Below are 18,642 nucleotides of genomic sequence, written 5' to 3'. Positions count from 1 at the left end.
TATTACTTTGCCAAGCTGTAAATATTTATGTATTTCAGTCTCTTTTCAGAAATCATTTTCTGCAGGCTCATTTTCTGCCCTTCTCTGAACTGCTTTTAGTCTGTAATGAGGAGCACTGCTCTCCAGATGCAGTTACATCATGTTTGCTGGGCAGTGGAGGGAGGGGGAAGGAGAAGGACCTGGTGCTGTCCCTGCTCTTGGCCATCTTTGGCTGTGTGCAAGCACCAAGGTGCTGGTAACTCGTTCCCTTCCAGGCATTTAAAGTTCCCCACTCTTTAGGCAGATGGGAGCAAGCCAGCCTCCTTCCTGCTTCACATTCCTCAGGCTTTTCTTCTCTTGGTAGTATTTAATCACTAAATCTGTCCCTGCAGCAGGACGGGCAATTCCCACTCCTTCTCTCTTAATATCATCTGGGCCCTGAAGTATCAAAGTGTGTGGCAGAGCCTCACAGCCCTGGAAATCCTTCTCCCCAGAGGCTGCGGAAAGCAATTTCTTACTTCTTCCATGTAAAGAGGTAGCCTCTCCTTCCCTCACTCTCAGGATAACCACAATGTCCTCTAGCCTTATTTCTGGGCTTCTCAGGGACTCAGGGTGGGAATGGGTCCATTTTAGCCCTTTCATACCTAGGGAGGGTGGGCAATTTACCCCACCACTACCCCATAATCTCTTTTTTGTACTTTAAAGTTACTGATTTGCAACCCGTTTTTGCCAGAGGTTTTTTGTTGGCTACCTTGCTGCACCATCGATTCACCTTTACTATATATTTCACAATCACCATGAAATATTTTTGGCACCATTGTTATTGAGGATCTTTGTTCCCACTCAGAATCCATTTGCAGAAACTCTGCCACGTGTGTCCTGAGTTTCTGAACTGTATGCACACATACACGTGTTTTGTGAAAAATATCTAAAATTTAACGTCTTTATTGCAGTCTTTTGACATCTGTGGTCGTGTGGGAAGTGTCCGGAAGGCACTGAAAGTCCTTTGCACCCCACAGGTAAGTAGTCATAAGTTTCACAGAGCAGTTTCCTAGGTGAAACCATGTTACTAATGAATGATGGAGTTGAAAATTGTTCAGCGTATCAGGATCATAGAATAAAATAACTTCTTGTCCCATGGCTCGATAAGCTGGTATCTCCTGTCAGGGGTGTTAGGAACTTTTTCTGATATCTGCCCTGTCCTAGCTGTGGTAAAGAGGTTGTTGCAAGTCTGGCCTTCCTAGTCTGATTGGAAGCCTTGTGTAATATGGATTAATACGTTGACATGAAAGCCACACAAGCTGGCAAAACTTTGAGCTGCAGAGTGTGAGAAGGATTTTAAATAAATGTGCATAATGCCTGATGTGCAGTGCCATTAAAAGAGATGCTACATTGCCTAGCACTGACATTCAGATCTGTTGCAGTGAAACACTGTGATTTGTATTTTACAATGGTAAAACCACAGACTGCAGAGGAAGGGAACATAACATCATACAAGTCTGTTAGAGTTTGCCTTGCTTATTCTGGGGGTTTGGGCTGGTCATTCTTCCTCAGCATGTTTCCATTTCCCCTATTATTGTTACAGTAGTAGAAGCAACATTTACTTTACAGTATTTAAGAAGAAAAGTGGGAAGCCTGTGGGTGCTGCTGCTGTTATTCTTTCTTCTATTGTCTAACTTGCTAATAATAATACCTCCCACTATCTAAACACCTCTGCAAATGATGCTGAATTAATCCTTTCAGCTCCCTGTTGAGCTCATTAAATTTCATTATCATTGCTCCGTAAGTGGAAACACTAAAAGATGGAGTCAGCTCGAGGGGGTAACAAGACAGAGAACACACAACTGCAGTTTCCCTGTGTTCTGCATGCTGATCCCTAAATCTCCCTTCCCTGTACATACACATACATATCTGTGTATGAAAAACATGATCTATAGGTATTCTCAGGCACAAAACAGGTTATCTTCAAACCTCTTGACAATGGCTTTTTTTCCCCTTCTTCCTAACAGACCTATGGAGTTCGTGCCACCAGCCAGCAGTGCAGTGAGGCAGGTGACATCTGTGCCATTTGCCAAGCAGAGTTCAGGGAACCTTTGATCCTTATGTGCCAGGTAAGACCCCAAGCTTCCCCCGTCAGGTTCCCCTGTTGGCATTTCTAGGCACAGTTAGCCTAGGTAATTCTAAAAGCTCTTGCTGGGTCTTGGTCTAGGCCCTAGTGGATATTTATCGCCCTCTTCCAGATAGCCAGTGATTCATGAGAGCTGAGCCATATGAACTCCACTCTGTAGGGTCTGATTATAGCAGTTGAGATGGAAAAGATCAGCCTTGTAGTCCAGGGACTGCCAGTTGGCAGTCCAGACCTTGGCTCTGGAATGCAAGACATTTTTATCTGACCCTTGGGGAGACTGGCTAGTCAATAGGCCAGCTGAATTATGAGCAAGAGCTCTGAGAGGGGAACAGATCCAGAATGAGCCTGATAGGGAGCATTAATACTGGTGCAGTACTGTGTAACTGTGGTGTCTGAACACCTGGCCAGGAATACAAGTATGCCTGGCCTATAGAAGTTGGTCACCCCTGCCAGTATGTGGGAATTGTTCTCATTTGGTAAACACGGGCAAATCCTAAAGCTTAAGAATGTCATGCTCTGAGTAATGCAGCAGTCCTAACCCAGTGTTGTTAAAACCCTGTGAACACACCACGCTGACGTGTTTTGGTCATCTGTCAGAGGCCAGCTGAAGGCATTCCCTAGTGGTGAGATCGCTCGTGCTTCCCCAAGTTTTTCTCTCGCCTGTTGGGGTTGAAATTCTGCATCCTGCAGATCGTCTGCAGGTGAGGTGTGGGTATGTGCGGGAAAACCTTGATGGAGTCACCTGCTCTCTTGTGATGTCAAAATAAAACTTTAGAGCCCTTGTTTGAAGAGCTCTAGCATTCTCATCCTTTGCAAGAGGCAGTTCAGAATCAATCAAGTAGGTCACCTATGCATCAAGCATGCCTCTTACTATTCCTGTGAACATCTGTGCAGATGTTGTCAAGCTGTAAGCCCCAGAGGAAGCTATTTTTGCATGTGCTTGTCAGAGCTGAGATTTTGATGAGCAATATTTCTGCTGACTCCACATGTGTTGAGGAGGTCTGAGCTTCTTACTGCTTCTAGAAATCCCTTCCCCCTTCCGGCTCTTCCAGTCTGGGTCTAGCTGAGGTTGTGTCCTGGACAGCAATCCCTCCTTATCTCTGTTTCAAATCCATGGTAGGCTGGAGGGAGAATCCTGTCGTGGCTCAGGATGGAAATGGGAGAAGATGAGGGGCAAAAACTGACTCTTATAGAGAAGGGGAAATTGGGACTATGGAAGCTACCGACTGGGACTGGGTGACATGAGCAGAAACAAATGCCATAAGTTGTTTGACTTGTAAAATAACCCAGGGATCTGAGGGTTGAAACAGGGTGAAGAAAAGTTAGAAAGAAAACCTGTTTCTGCTCTCAGTTACTTCATTAGCCCAAATGTTCGAGGCTTTTTTTTAGTGTTTCTTTCTATTGATATACTAAGAAACAGAGTAATATCTCATTAGCTTTGGCAAACTGATGTACTAATAATGCTGGGCTTTATTTTTCATATCACTTGAGTATTGCTAGTTGGCTGCACTGTCCATGTGAACCTGAATGGTTCCCTGGTCCCACGGCTGTGCTGTGGAGTGTGCATGCTGCTTTGTGACAAGACTGGACCTCCTGCCTGCATCATGATGTTGTCCTTTTGTCTCCACAGCATGTGTTTTGTGAAGAATGCCTCTGCCTCTGGTTTGACAGGGAGAAGACCTGTCCTCTTTGTCGTTCTGTCACAGTAGAAACCCTGCGTTGCTGGAAAGATGGCACCACCTCTGCTCATTTCCAGGTGTATTAAAACCAACACATACCAACAAATGGACTGACACGTGGAGAGAAGGAAGGGACAGAAATCTGGTGATCCTATGCCCCTGTTTCATTGCCTAGTGTTTCTTCCAGCTCTGTTTCTCCAAGAACTAATAGAACAACAATTGTTACTAGCCAGAAGTTTTACCCTCAAAGGCAAGTAAGATGTGTTTTGTGTTGTGGCAACCTCCATGGCTAAGCTACAGCCAGGGTTTTCTCCTGAACTTACATGGTTATAAACTGCTTGGTGTGTTTCCTTTTTTTCTGTCCTTTTAGTGTATGTAAATACTGCATGTATAAGGAGAGTGTACTGTCAATTCACCACTGCACGTGTATAACCTGGTGTACTAGAAAAAGGCTGTTGTTCTCTGGCTCAAACCATGGGTGAAATTTTTCACATTAAATGTCTCTAACTTCCCTGTATCTGTAGCTTCATAGAATTACACAGTTGATGCAACATTACCTGTTCAGAACTCTTCCAAAATACCACTTCAGAATTGCATGCCCAAAGATTATTTGGGGGTTGGAGAAATGTAATTTCTCAACAGCCCTGTTTTTATATTAATTCCACAAATTGTGTGTTGTCACCTTCATGAAAAGACCATGCTAGTGACGCTGGAACTGACACTTGCTTTTCTTGGAGTGTTTTTCCTCTTTAATTTTCATGATCAGACTTTCTGATTTCCTAGCATCTGGGGAGAACCGTGGGAGGCAAGGAGAGATTAAAGTCGGTTGATTGTACTATGTGAGAAGTTAAGGTCCTAAGCAAGACCATCTCACAACTTAAAGTATCTCAGCATAGCCACTTGGGGCAAGGCTTACTGGCTTTAAAATCCAGCACCCCTCAGCATCCAGAACCTGTGTGGGTCCAAAACCAGAAGTGTACTCATGCAGCACTGAGGCCACATAGCGCTGTTGCTACCAGAAAGGCTGGGGCACCAGGATACAGGGCCCCCTGGAGAGACAGGATTTAGTGAGACTTAGTAGCTGGAGGGCAGAATTATACAGAAGCAGCTGCATTGCTTCAGGAGCCAGCCTGGTTTATACACAAGCTGGATAATCCACCTGTGAGGTGGAGACTTGATTGTAACACCTCCTCTTCAGAAAAAGCTCTTTGAGGAGATGCCTTGTATTGTTAACAGGAGAATTAACATACTTGGTAGCTGAGAAAGAAGAGATTGCTGCAATTTCCATCTCTACTGAGGGTGCTGCAGGAGCACTTGCATGCAAATTGAGTTGCTGTTCCTTTGCTGGAGCTTTCTCCATCACTAAACAACCTCTGCTTTTTGCTGCATGCCCAGAGAAAGTGCCTCATTAGGCAACTGTGGCATCTTCCAGTGCTCATTGCTATGGAAATGGCCGTAAGGTTACAATCCCACTTGAGTGGATAATCAGGAAGAACTGTACCTGGGGGAAATGAGCCTGTGTGTGCATACCGACTGCCTTCCCCTCCTGCCGTGAAACTCCACAGGGAGAAGAATTAAAGCAAACAGGAGCTAATGGTAACAGGATTAAGGCTCAACATTTCTTTGGAAATAATAGTTAAGTATGGCTAGAGGAGAAATGATGAGAGGCAAAGCCTGAGCGGGGAAGATAGTCCAAATCTGGTCTGAGAGATACAGGGAAATAGAGGAGGAATAGCTTTACTTTTCATAACAAAGCAATTTGATTCTTGTCAAATGGATCCCATGACAGTGGAGAACTGAGCCAAGGAATCCAGTGGCTGTCTCCAGTGGTAATAGACATTCTGGGATGGAGAAAGAGAGTTCGGGAAGGAAGAAAGTGAGGTTTTCAGTGGGCATAAAAATGTTGTTCTGCATGATAGTCTGGTATATTCACCGGGAAAAGGGAAAATTCCTGTGTCTGCCAGCAGACTAATTTAATATGAAAGTCTTCGGCTTCAGTTCTCAGTGCTATGCCAATTAATTAAAAGGTTGGTAGTGTCTGCTTTTGAAATGTTTGAAAAGCTACCTCTAATTCTGATGTTTTTCTAAATGCTCCTGGAAAATGTATTTGGAGAGTATGAAAAGGTCAGTATGAGCCTAAAACTACAAATAGCATTTGTAGCACTGGTTCAACGTTATTTATTTATTTATTTTAGTTTAGTGATAAAGAAGGAAGGTAATCAACAAGAACACACGGGGAATATGTTTTGCCTTTCTTATAGTCCTTTTTTTTTTTACATTTTTTCTTTATTGGCCACTTTTTCCCAGTCAGCAATCTGAGTAAGAGAGGACTGTCACATACTTCAAACCCTTTGCTACAGCCCAAGGACTCGGAAAAGATCTTGTGGTAAGACTTGGTACTAATACACAGGGGAAGAATTGCCCTGTACCTTGCATGCTTGTGGTACCCATGTAAGAATCCCTGCACTGGCACCACAATTTTTTGAAGAACTTCTACTGCTTTTCATTTTCTTAATCTCAGAGATTCTTGATTTTTGCTTTCCCCCTCTATTATAAAGCAGCATTCTGGTTCCCATACAGATGGCTGGCTCCTCTGGTGATTTGTTTCAGTGGTATCTGACACCTGTGTGCATGTAACTCATTGCAGGGCCCCATTTTCTTAATACAACAGAAACTCAGGAAAGCTGCTGTTTGGCTAACCTTTGAGACAGAATGCTTCTGTTGCTATTTAATGTGCTATATCAGTGACAAAACGGAGCACTGTGATCTGTACGTGAGGCCTTCAGTATGGGAAGAGCCTGTATCTGAGAGGGCATGAGTGCCTGAGACTCTGTGGACCATCAAGAACTCCACCTCTCTATTAAGATTAATTAGTGTTAAATGTAAGGTGAAACTTTATGCTGTGGATATTTATTCTGGTGGAAGCCCAACAAAGATCAAATCTAAGTCCCACAAAATTGAAGAATTCACTATAAGCCACTATTATGTAGCTGTTAAATTAAAACAACATCCTTCTGTCCCTTTTTTGGGGCCTGGACACTGTGGAAATGACAGCTCTGTGGGGTCAGCAGTCTGCCAAACTCTCCCTCCTCAGCTAAGTTACGGTGACGGTTTTGTCGGGCAGGATAATTCTACCCTCCTAAAACATGACATATGACCTTAAGATGTACAGGGGTGACAGCTGATGAGAAACTTCTGTTGATTTCCATGGGAAGACAGGGTTGTGAAAGGAAATTATTCTGTCAAATTTTAGAGTGGAAAATAAAAGCCGGAGCCTTTTTTGCCATTTAACAGTAGTTTTTCTTTTTTTTAATAAAGTCATTATAAATATGTACAAAGAGTCTCAACATATGAAATTCCTTTTACAAAAGAGAAGCCACATCCAACTATAAACAGGAGACTTTGTGGATTTGTATCAACAGTAAGCATAGGCTTTGCTCTTGCTTTTATGAGGGTGGAAACTTGCACAGTGACTCTGCAAGAGTTTACATCCAAATAGTACTAAATCAGTAATGTGCAAGGAATTGTGTATTCACTGCATTTCATCAATTTTATTCTGTTAGAAATGCATCTGGGAGCAGACTGGAATTTTTTCAGATGTCCTAAGGATTTAAGGTGATGGGGAGATTTCTTCTTGCAATAAACTGCAGTTTTCAAATTGTTTGGAAAGTTTATGCTGTGAATATCCATGAAAACTAAATCCCATTGTAGTTAGGTGGCATCTGTAACCAATAATGCATGGAGATTGACAGTTCAATACCCAGAAGCTTTCAGTGAATATTTGTCAAGCTCCAAAGTCACTTCCTTTAAATATTTAAAAACTTGTGAAATTCAAGTACTCAAGTATTTATGCAGAGTGAACGCTGAAGAAGCGTGATTGGAGTTAAGTGAAAATTCACTCTTGTTTTCAAATAAATATTGTCAGAAAAAATATTCACCTTTTTTTTTCAATTTTGTAGTTTTGAATTTATCTTGCCGATGGGGAATGCAAATTCTGTACCTTTGGAACAGTCAGCTTTTTCCCACAACTGCTAAGGGCAGAGCTGTTGTTTGGAAGACCCAAATTTGGGAGTGCATTTGGAGTACATACTGATGGAGATTCTTTTTATGCAGGTGGAATGTGGTTCAAGCCAGTAGGATAGGCAGAGGGAAGAAGCACAGAAGTGTCTTATGCCAGGCACAGGAATAAAGCTGTACTATGAGCAAAGATAGCCCTTTGAATTAAAATGTCTTGCACATTCAGACCAGCATGGAATTAGAAGAGCAAGGTAGAAGCATCATGTGAGGATTCCTCTCCTCCACTAAGACTAGTGTTTTCCTAAGATCAAGTCCTACCTTATTTAGACTTCCCTAGGTTTTTGGATTTTGAGTTCATGTGGCCAGTGTCTCCTAACCTGTTGTACAGAGAGAGAGGAACAATTTTAACTCAGCATACAGAAAGCAGTGAACTTTCACAGTGTTACACTAAGGCAGAGAATGAGGCTGAGTTTTGAAGCTTGGATTCAAAATCAAATTTGCTCTAAGAACAGTTGTTAAGGTATTGTTCAACCAGTTGTGGAGGTAGAATATAACCAGGAAGTTTTGGTGTGCCTACAAAAAATGTGGGTTTCATTTGGAGCCACAGGTAGTTTGTTACATACACCCAGGCTTCTGTTACGATTATGGGCAGCTGTTTTCTCAAAACCATTTGTAGAAAAATGAAAAATACATATTAAGGTAGATGTGTTATCCTGTCCTCACTGTTAGCCATTTTGTACATGGTACGGCAAAATTTCAGAAAGGATCCCCTTTGGTTTTGCTTCCCTTTTCTCCACTGCCTCCCAGAGGGAGATTCTCCTCTGCCTGTTCAACCTCCAAGGGCTAATGGCAATAGCAGCATCGAACAAATTGTTTCATCTTACGAGGCAGCAGGGAAAGTGCCTGGTGCCAAGGTGTTTGTGGATATAGAATCTGCACCAGTTTAACTAAATCTGCTTCTAATCATTTCCAGCAGAAGATACAGCTTCTGCTTTTGCACTGAAGTTATAATTTTAGCATGGTATAGAAAAAAAAAAAAAAATCACAAATCAGATTAAACTGATTTAACAAGTGTTTCTGATTTTAGTAAATTGCTTTAGTAATGGGCTTAGCTAAATTAGGATAATTTCTGCATGCCTACATGCTCTAAAACAGAAGCACGATGGGTTTCTCATTCCTCATCACTAGCAACTCATTGATTTGGGTGATTTGCTCTATGTTTTTATTGGGTAATGCTTGTCCTAGGAGGCATTGCTGTTCTTGTACAACATAAGGGGTAGAACTGGTCCCATTCCATATTTTCTTACCTACAGAAAATAATTCTAAGAAGGAATCTGGAATCAATAGACTAAATTCTGTCCTGGGTGTAACGCAGCTGTCTGTAATCAGACAGTGGTGATAGCCTAGAATTAATTTGGCCAAGTGACTTCTTTAACAGTCAGGGGAGAGGAACTGATTAGTGGTCCATGCTGTACTGCTTTTTTAACTTGAAATATGAAATTCCAATATGTGATAGGAGCTATCTTGGTGGAGTGCTGCTTTAAAAATTAATAAAGACTTTCCTCACAGCCACATTATGCAGTGTTCTATATAGACTATGATCTCATAACCTCCTCCTCTGGCTTGCACACGCACCGTCTGCTGAAACCTAAGATGAGGTCTTTTTTTTCATTTAGAGAGCACTCCCCAGTCTTCACCGAGGCACAACTGCGAAGCTAATCAAAATCAATGACTTCTTGGCTGCTGAAAAAAAAAAAGAAAGGAGAGAGAAAGAGAGGAACTGTGCTGGTTTCCTACCCATGAGGAAGGTACAGAAACCCCCCACCACCTCACACAGCTGTTGCGATGCAGTATGAACAGCACTAGGGGAGTATACAGCATGCTTTCTTTTCTAGTACAAACATCAACCAGGGTTAAATCAGGTATTTTAAAAAGGATAAAAACACCCCTTTTCAAAAAATGGAGGCATTCAAGAATAGCAATTATACCAGAAAATGTAAGGCTTTGACAAATACATACCCTCTATTAAGTAATTCCATTTATGTACAGTGAATGCTAGCTATAAAGTGCTGGTAAGCTGTTTCTCTAGCAAAGCTTGCTTGACCCAGCAACTAATAGATGAAAGTCTCCAAAAGTTAACCCTTGGTTCACATCAAACATCCCATTTAGAACTACAAAAGTGAAGCAAATCAGGATTAAAGCAGGATCTGGAGTCTGTTCCTGCTCTTGTTTATACTTGGGAAGCACCATAGATTTGGTTCTTATTTCATGAGTAACAACAGGCAGCATGCCTTCTGCCATTGTGGCTGAATGTTGGGAACAACCAAGGAAGAGGCTGGTTCCCTGGGAGTTCTGTTTTGTTTTGTTTGGTTTTGGTTTGGTTCGGTTGCTTGTTTTTCAGAAAAGCTTGTCCATGGTGAGTTAGGACTCAGGAAGATTAGCCAATCACTTCGTGCTCAGGTTGGTCACTGATTTAAGGGGCTTTCCCAAAGGGATAAGAACAGAACTTTCTTTTTTCTTTCCTTTGCTGTGTGCTGTAGTGTTTCAGGGGAACTGCCTCTTTGGGAAAAAATGCTGCAAGAAGTCTCAAGGCTGCAAGCCCAAATAGCCAGCATTGCAGGAAAAAACAGTGGTAGTGCAAACCGTATGCACAGAAGATGCAAGGGAAAAGTAATGCACATTCTAGGTTAGTAGTTTATTAAAACATTCAGATCTCAGGAGCTAACAGTAATTGTTAAGGGTGAGGAAATGTGGGAGAGCCCTCATACTTGAAACTGAGAAATGTAAGCTAGCTCCTCTGTTGGCTGTGTTGTCAAAAGGCTACCTCCGTGTATGGGGTACACACACAGGGTGAGAAAAGGGGTAAAGGGAAGGCCCCCTTCAGGTTATGTGTCCTCTATAGCAAAATTATGCATCCAGTCTTCCCAATCAATTAGTTTCTGTTCAAATTTGACTATTGTGCAATACAGGAACACACAAGTTCGCTTCCTTGTTTGAGTGATTTGCAGAAGATTGTATTTTTAAGACTATGCCTGATCCAGCAGTCACTAATCCAGCACTTGCAACCCTGCTGAAATCAGCTGAGGCTCCTCCATTTGCTAGAAGAATTCTTATTCTGATCAGAGACTGAGCCAGGAAGGAATACAGGATGCCTAGTATTAGTGAGCATCAGGCCAAAAATGGTAGAAAAATGTTTTATCGGTGGATGTAGTCCCTGTGGTTCTGAGGCCATCCAAACTCTATCAATAGACAAAATACACTTAGCTACATGATCCCTCCCACCACTGCACATAAAATAAAGTAGGGCAAGGTTATTCATTAGCAACAATTTGCTCTTTCAGCGTAGCCCTTTCTGCTGTTTGTGAATTGACTTGGATCAATAATTCCCATGAATATGTGTGCAGGTGCCCAAAACACATTGGTGAATATTTGATAAAGAGAGAATTTAGCTTTTAGATTGCTTAGAAACATTTCTCCTGCAGTAGTCAAAAATGCAAAGTTTGACTGGGACATAGCAACTGCTCGGTTTGTTCCTTGATTGGGCAGGGGTTAGAAAGTATTTTTAAAAGACAAGGAGCCAAACTTTGGAAACTGGAATCTTGACATCCCTTTATGCCTTTGAAAATTCACCCCTGCCATGTGAAGGTTAATTTTGTGCTGCAAATATCTGAAGCCAGGAAAAATGTTTCCAAAAAATGTGCCTAAGAATTACCGTAAATAGCTTCTGGAAGGTATCCTGAATCTGACAGGTAGTTTTGGCTGCAAGAAAAAAAGTGCTCAGTACTAGGCTGGGAAAAGCCTCTTGATTTCTAAGGACAAGTTCTCCTATTATCCTCTAGTCTCTTGATTAGTCTAGATATAGTTCTTTTCTATAGGTCTTTTCTTCAAATCCTGGTTAACAGGATTTGAGACCACTTCAGTCAGCATCCAGGAGAACACCCAGCTCCAGAGCTGTAGAAGATTCTGCATTAGCAGATCTGACATGTACACTGCAGTGAAAGGAGCTGGTGTGTCTTTGCCACCTCAGCGAATGCTGCTTCCCAAGCTCGGAACTGACAAAAGAAAAAGAACTGCCCCAAAGAAAATTAGTTTTATAAAGTTCTGGGCTAGATTACTTTTCTGTCTTAATTTATGCAGAGGTTGAAAGAAAGAAAAAAAAATAGCACCTTCTTGAACAAGTATTATTTTTTGCTATCTTGTGTATAAATATCAATAACCAAAATAGATTTCTCCTTGTCCCATGTTTCAGAACATCCTCTTGGGGAAACTGTAGCACCACAAAGAGGCAGTTTAGCCCCAGACAAATAGTAAATGTAGCACCAGAGAAACAAAAGTCTTAAGAAAAGCTTATCTCACCTGGTGCTATAGCGCTTAATATATACACACACAAACTGTCTGTTGTCCAAGCTGCTAAGCACCTCTTCCTCCGCCACCAAGGCTAGAACATGCCCACTTTGCAGCGAGTTTGGTCAAGGTATTACTTAACTCTGGATGTACAGATAATTTTTCATCCTGCTGCATTGAAAGGGACATTTATGTCACCACAAACAAGGTGCAGTGGAGAAAATGCTAGCATTACAGCAAGGACATCACTAATCTTTTGACTCAGACTGCAGGAGCACGAATGCTCAGACCACCATCATCTACAAGGAATGTTGCTTACGTTCTCAACAAGGCATGCACGTTTTAACGTATGCATACAGGAGGGTTTACATTCTTCTATATATAAGCATGTATGTGTCTCTGTTTTGCTGCTGGGCCCTTGAACAGCTCCTTCAGTGCAAATCCTTCTTCACGTTGCCCAAAGCACTTCCAACATCTTCCACTTCTTTCTTTATCTCCACTCTTCACAGCTGCTGCTCAGGCTCTGGATTCCCTGTAGGAAAAGGGGAAACAATTTCTCCAAGGGCACAGGGTTTCCTCCAGCCTAAGAAAGCAAAAGAATTGTGTTTGGTTTTAATTGATGCATTGGTTACAATAAAAGCTTCTTTTAAATTTATGCTTGAACCCTCCTGCTAAATTTACTGACTAGAAGAGGTATATAATTTATGGGGAAGATGGTTTTGTGGTTCAACACAAGAGATGACGCCTTTATCTGCGCTGCTGCAGGAATTCTGGCGAGCTCTCACTTTGTGAGGCTCATTCTTTTGGGCGATCCATCTTCATTTACATCACGTTAACAAAAATGTTAACTTTTAGGGAAGCCATTAATTTTGTTCCAGGTAGGCAATGGGGTGCACTGAGTATCACAAGAGACTGGAAGAGCTCGCTCGCTCCTGGTTCCACCACTGATTAGATTTGTGGCCCTGGGCAAACCACTTCTTGCAGTTGCTGCTGTAAAATGAGGGCAGTAATAACTTATTTGCCTCATAGGTGGGCTGCAAGCCTTAATTAATAAAGTGCTCAGAGAAAGGCACCCATCTAAGTGCAAATTAGCAGGAGAGGTGCCCAAGGGGCATCGACTGTGAAATTCCCATTTCCTGCATTTATACCTAGGTTTGTTGATACCAGCATTTGCTGGGGCAGATCCCAACTTTCAGGCTGTGTTGTCTAGCTTGCAGAGACTGTGGCAAGGAGTGATCTTACAGAAACCTCAGCGGAGAAATCTCCGCTGGCCTTCAGGATGAGGTGACTTCAGCCGGGCGGGAGGAGGGAGGGGGGAGCAGCTGACTCTGCGACTGCATCAGCCATGAAGTCAGAGCGTAATTAGGGCTGGCAAACAGCTTGGGGGCAGATTCGGATCAGCGTTAATGTAAACCCAGATGTAAACCCAGAGTCACTTCCCTCCCTTCTGTAGTACTGCTCCGCATACACCACTGCAGAGGTTATCACGATACAGCAGCACTGCCCCGAAGTTAACTGAAACCTCTGCGGTGAAGAAGGTGGGCAAAAGCCGGTACTGCAACGGGCTCCGAGTAACCTAGAACGTCCCTGGATCAGCCTCCTAAGATTTATCCCTATCTGCTTTATCCCGGGTACTGCCAGCCGCCTGGTGTGTGCAGGATGTGGCAAATACAACCTCTTCCACTCTCAGTTTACGGCTTTTGCTTTCTAGTTTTGAGGCAGCTAAAGCAACAGTGAAAATAGCATGAAGGACAAAAGCCAGAATGAATCATCTCGACTTGAAGCACATTTTCACTTGTCTTGCTGTGATCAAGGCTACCAGCTAGCCACATGGTTTTTATGGCTTCTATATCTGCATGTGCACAGACTTCACACACACACCCACTCTGGAAGTACTGGAGACAGTTTTTCATTTTCTTTTTGCAAAGCTACTTTTTTTTTTGGCAGTAGGTAAATGGGAAAGGTGTTTACTACGTGAAGAAGTGTGAACACGATAATACCAGCCACACAAAAACAGCCCACGGAGCACAGTCTGCCAATAAACAGCTGCCAAGAAATAGCCCAAAAGTTGACTCGTGTCCCTGTCTGGCCCCTTGGACTGGCTGCCTGAAGTCACGCTCCCTCCTGCCACCCAGGCTCACACACACATCTCCCTGGCATCTCAGCCTGGCCTTCCAAACCGCACAGCCAGGTCACAGCCAACGCTGAGCACAGACAGACAGACAGACAGCGCCACGGCTCTCTCCAGCCTCCTCACGTTTCACAAGGAGGAGATTCTCAACATCTACATTTTTCACAGGTTGTCTTTATAGAGAGGTCTCCAAAATTAACCACATCAGCTAGGGTGGGAAGGGAAGGCACAACCTGAGCTGCCCGTAGGGTGCTGAGAAGGGCTGGCAATGCTGAGGAAGAGCCCATGATGTCATTGCTTAGAGAGGTGAACTATTTACTCAGGTTACCTCTGAATAAAGACTTCGGGATTTGACTCAATGATTTCTTCCAAAGCAAAGCCGCTTAATCCTTATTTATTGTTTCTCCTGTAGTAGCACTTCCAAATGTCAGCTATGAACCCTTGCCCTGCTGTGCCATACCCGGCCTGCAACAGATCATCCACGGTGTCAGAAGGTTTTACAAACGGTCTCGCTCTGTCACTTAACATACAGAAAATCTTTAAAAACCCGTAAAAGTTGATAAATCCTAGAACATCTTGAACTCTGAGTGATAAATCTGCTCTGGGGCAGGCAGAGAGCTCAGCGCGATGTTTATGCATCTCACAAGCCCTATTTCTGAGAGCTTAAATGGCTCTTAAGTTCTGCATCGGCCTCGTGCTGGCCGTCTGCATAAAGGTGAATTTCATGGAAAGAATAAAAGAGAACCCCAGAATCCTGGCCTTCAGCCCGCCTTTCAATAAAACAATTTTGAATATCCTAGGCTGTGTTAAAGCCATTTCTGGGTGCGCATTGGCTGCATTGCCAGTATCTGACTCATTAATGGAATATACTTTGAGCCAAATTCTGATCTCATTTACAGCACTGTAAATCCAGGGCAGCCCAATTGACTTCAGTGGAGTTACTCCAAATTTCCCACAATAGGCACTCAGCAGATAGATCAAAATTTGGTACTTTGGGTCTGAAAAAGGCTCAGCAAAGCCAAACTACATCCTACTTGTAATACTGGGGTGGATAGTAAGTTGAGAAGAGTGCCAGCATAGAGCTGCTGAGAATTTGTTTATTTTAGGTGTCATTCGTACAGCGTTGAAACTTTCTTGGGAGATTGTCCACTATTACAGAAAAAATTCACTTATTCCTGAAAAGAAGGAATTACAGCTGACTTCCTATAAGAAAAACAGAGTCTACTGAGAACAAGGATTGAAAAAAAAGATAAAATAAAAATCATCTGCTTTGGAATTTTTCATGGTAACTAACGTTCCCTTTGGTGATGTATCCCCTTCTTCCTGGTCACTTGAGGAGATGCAGCCTCTGCTCAGAAAGTTGCCCTTACTCGTTTCATCGATGAAACGATAAGTTGTGAGATGACAAATTTTGGTGGCCGATACTTGCAAAACCATCTCAGTCAGCCTTGACGCATCCCATTGCTTTTAATAATTTGGACGTCTAGGCTTCTCCATTATTTTGAACTCTCCAGCCTTAAATTCTACAATTTTATCACACAGCCTGCTAAGGTGGTGTTTATGGAAAAAAGAAAGGCAGAAAGGTGCTCTTCTCCGGGATGCTGCATAGGTTGGCCATGAAACAACTCAGGCAGGGGGTCCCTGGTCTGATCTCAGCACTTCTTTAACTAATCTTCATTCAGAGGCAGGACGCAGCGCCACGGTTGGGTACCACCTGCACAAAGCCATAGGAAAACCTGAGCTCGTGTCCCCTAAAGCAGTTGGCAAAAGGAGCTCTGCTCACGGCTAACGTGCCAGCATGTCACTTCTTGATCTAAACGGCTTACACAGGCAATTCAGCTGGCACCTGTTCCACTCCTAATAAACAAAATAACAGTTATGAGTATATTTAAGGAAAAAAAATAATCGAGGGCTTGGGAAAGCTGGAGGTAGAGACGAAGCTCTTGCTTCCTCGTGCAGCAGAAGGTTAATGAGGAAACAAGGGCTGGGCAAGAGCCCTGTCAAATTCCCCAGCAGCCCGCATCCATGTACACTCACACTTCATTAGCATCTCTGTGGGAGACAGAAGGGTAACTTGGAAGACAAAAAAAAAAAAAAAAAAGAAAAAAAAACAATTAGGAGGGGGCTCGGGAGGTAAGAGGAAAGAAGAGCAGATCTACTCGAGAAGAACATGAAGAACAGTGCGTCTGGGAGGTCTTAGTATGGGAAGATTTAGGAAGCCAGAGAGGGTAAAGAAATATCAGGGGCTCACCTCTTCCCACGGAGGAGTGGGCTGCCTGGCCACAGCCTGCCTGGGGAGAGGCATTTCTGGGCTGCTGCTTATTTTTGAAAACTCTCGCTGCTTGTTCAGCATGAAAGTTCGCGTATAAGGTTTTACTTGCACAATTTAACTGGGGCGAGGGGTGAGGGTGCCCTGTGGGATTTGTGAGCAGGACGCTTGCCAGCAGGACGAGCAGGCTCCCTCACCCTCCTGGCGTCGCAGGAGGACAAACGGCAGCGCTGGGCTCTTTGTGTCAGGGAGGCAGACAGGGTGCGACACGCTGAATGTTTGTCCTCCTGCAAAGCCGCAGCTCGCTGCTGAGCCAGCCGGCTTCCCCCTGTATTAGCAGCACTGCCTCTGGTCCTTAATTTTCTCTGCACTCCTGCACAGCTCAGTGTGACATCTCCAGAAATCTTATCAACCCAATTTTAATACAGATAATTAACTGCACTGAGACTTTGGACAGAGTGGCTCTGCGTGAACCTAGCAGCAAACAGCGGGGGGAATTACTGGCAACACAGTGGGCGCAGAACCAGGCTGGCGAGGCTGGCAGGGACATGTAGGGTTTGATTTTAATACACTGCCACTTCTGAACTAATAGAGCAAAATACAAGTGACATCCCATGCCAAACTGGCACATGACAACTATACTTCATGCCCTGGCTGGATATTTGAAGGTGATGTCAGATTATATATTATAAAACTGCCATTTGCAAAGCATTCATCCCCAAATCCCAGGCATGGTCCACAGATACAGAAGTCGGTCACATGCTGCAGCCTAATCCCAATTCCAGTGGCACCATCACCTGGGGGCTGTGCAGGCAGAGGTTCCCCAGCATACAGGATTATTTCCTGAGCCGCACAGCTGCGTAAAGCCACGAGGAGCTGTGGGAACAACCACCACCCCTCTCCCTCACAAACAGTCCGTGCGCTCCCGTTTGCTAAGGACAAACACTGTTACTGCTTGAAAAAGCAGGAGGGGAGCTCAAGTCGTTAGCCAAGTTGAAAGTGGCCCTTTCCCCGAACTAACTTCTCTATTCCTTCCGTGGCCACTAGATCGCAAGCCAAATGCTGACTTGGCAGCACACTCATTAGGTGCACAAGTTACTCTCCTCGTACGACCCATTCTATGAAATCCCAGGATCACAAGCCTGGGCTTTCCATCCTGTTGCAGAACAAAGTTATTATCACCACAGTGTCTCTGAGGATGCCCTAATTTTGTTCAGAAATACTCTGCTGAGTTAATAACACGCTGCTGTCTAACAACATCTCTTCTAAATCTAACCCATCCTCACTTGAGCGCTGAGGCGCTGCAGATGATCAGCTGTCTCCACTGGAGCGAGCAAAGCGCTATCCAGGAAGACTCCTAATGAAAATAAAACAGCAAAAACAACACAGAAACTGAGCTGCAGAGGATATATTTATTACTCTGGGGTTGCACTGTGTTTCCATCTGCAGCTTGGTCACTTGTGCCTAGAAGCTTGCCGGGAGTCGGACAGGTCTGCGCATGGGGCAGCCAGGGGACTTATTCTTCCTCTCCCACCCCTGCCTGCTGTATCCCCGAGACTGCTTCACCTCGCACACAAGGACCTCTGCAGGGACTGACATTTGTATTTGCGTGCATGAAGCCCCAGAGCACTCGGAGGCAGCTCAGCACGTCCTGTCTGCGGCAGCCTTTGAAGCTGCGAGGAAGGGCTGTGCATGCTGAAGGAGCCTCGGCTGTGCTGAGGATAACGCATCGCTCCTCCACGGCGCCTTCATCAAAGCACCCTACCAGCAACTGGTTAGTGCTGGGCCTGAAGTGCAGAAAGCCAGACAGAGGTGAGGGCTCCACTGCACGAGATCAGGGGGAAAAAAAATCATCTGCCTAACCAAAGCTACACAAACCTTCACAGAAACTTAAAATCCAAACAGGCGCAGGCTGCTCTGCCAGCCCTTCTCACCTGCCACCTCTCTGCGTGGGATCAATTCCCAGCCGGGGCAGGGAATTCCCCAGGCTGGTAAGAAAGAAAAGGCCACTTGAGACGTGAGACAGGGGAGATCGAGACACTAGATAAGGGAGATCGCTGCAGCTCCCGTCGGATTTCAACTTTTTTTGAGCACA

At 43.9% G+C, this 18,642-nt stretch overlaps 1 protein-coding gene across 12 annotated transcripts in view; it reads left to right on the top strand.

Moving 5' to 3' along the window:
• The window catches only part of RNFT2 (ring finger protein, transmembrane 2), a 39,494-nt gene extending 26,692 nt beyond the window's left edge, over positions 1-12,802 (top strand). For 2 of the 12 annotated variants that reach the window (XM_068701090.1, XM_068701089.1), the window contains 3 exons: positions 933-998; positions 1,989-2,090; positions 3,738-12,802. In XM_068701090.1, the coding sequence (XP_068557191.1) occupies positions 933-998; positions 1,989-2,090; positions 3,738-3,872 (303 nt within the window). In that variant the 3' untranslated portion in view covers positions 3,873-12,802. The remainder of the gene's footprint in view (positions 1-932; positions 999-1,988; positions 2,091-3,737) is intronic. The other 10 variants (XR_011102066.1, XR_011102065.1, XR_011102064.1 and 7 more) reach the window with 10 other exon arrangements.
• Positions 12,803-18,642: the final 5,840 nt, after the last annotated feature.

The sequence above is a fragment of the Anas acuta genome, chromosome 17, assembly GCF_963932015.1.
Source record: "Anas acuta chromosome 17, bAnaAcu1.1, whole genome shotgun sequence".
Lineage (NCBI taxonomy): Eukaryota > Metazoa > Chordata > Aves > Anseriformes > Anatidae > Anas > Anas acuta.
This window is presented reverse-complemented; position numbering and strand designations above follow the sequence as displayed.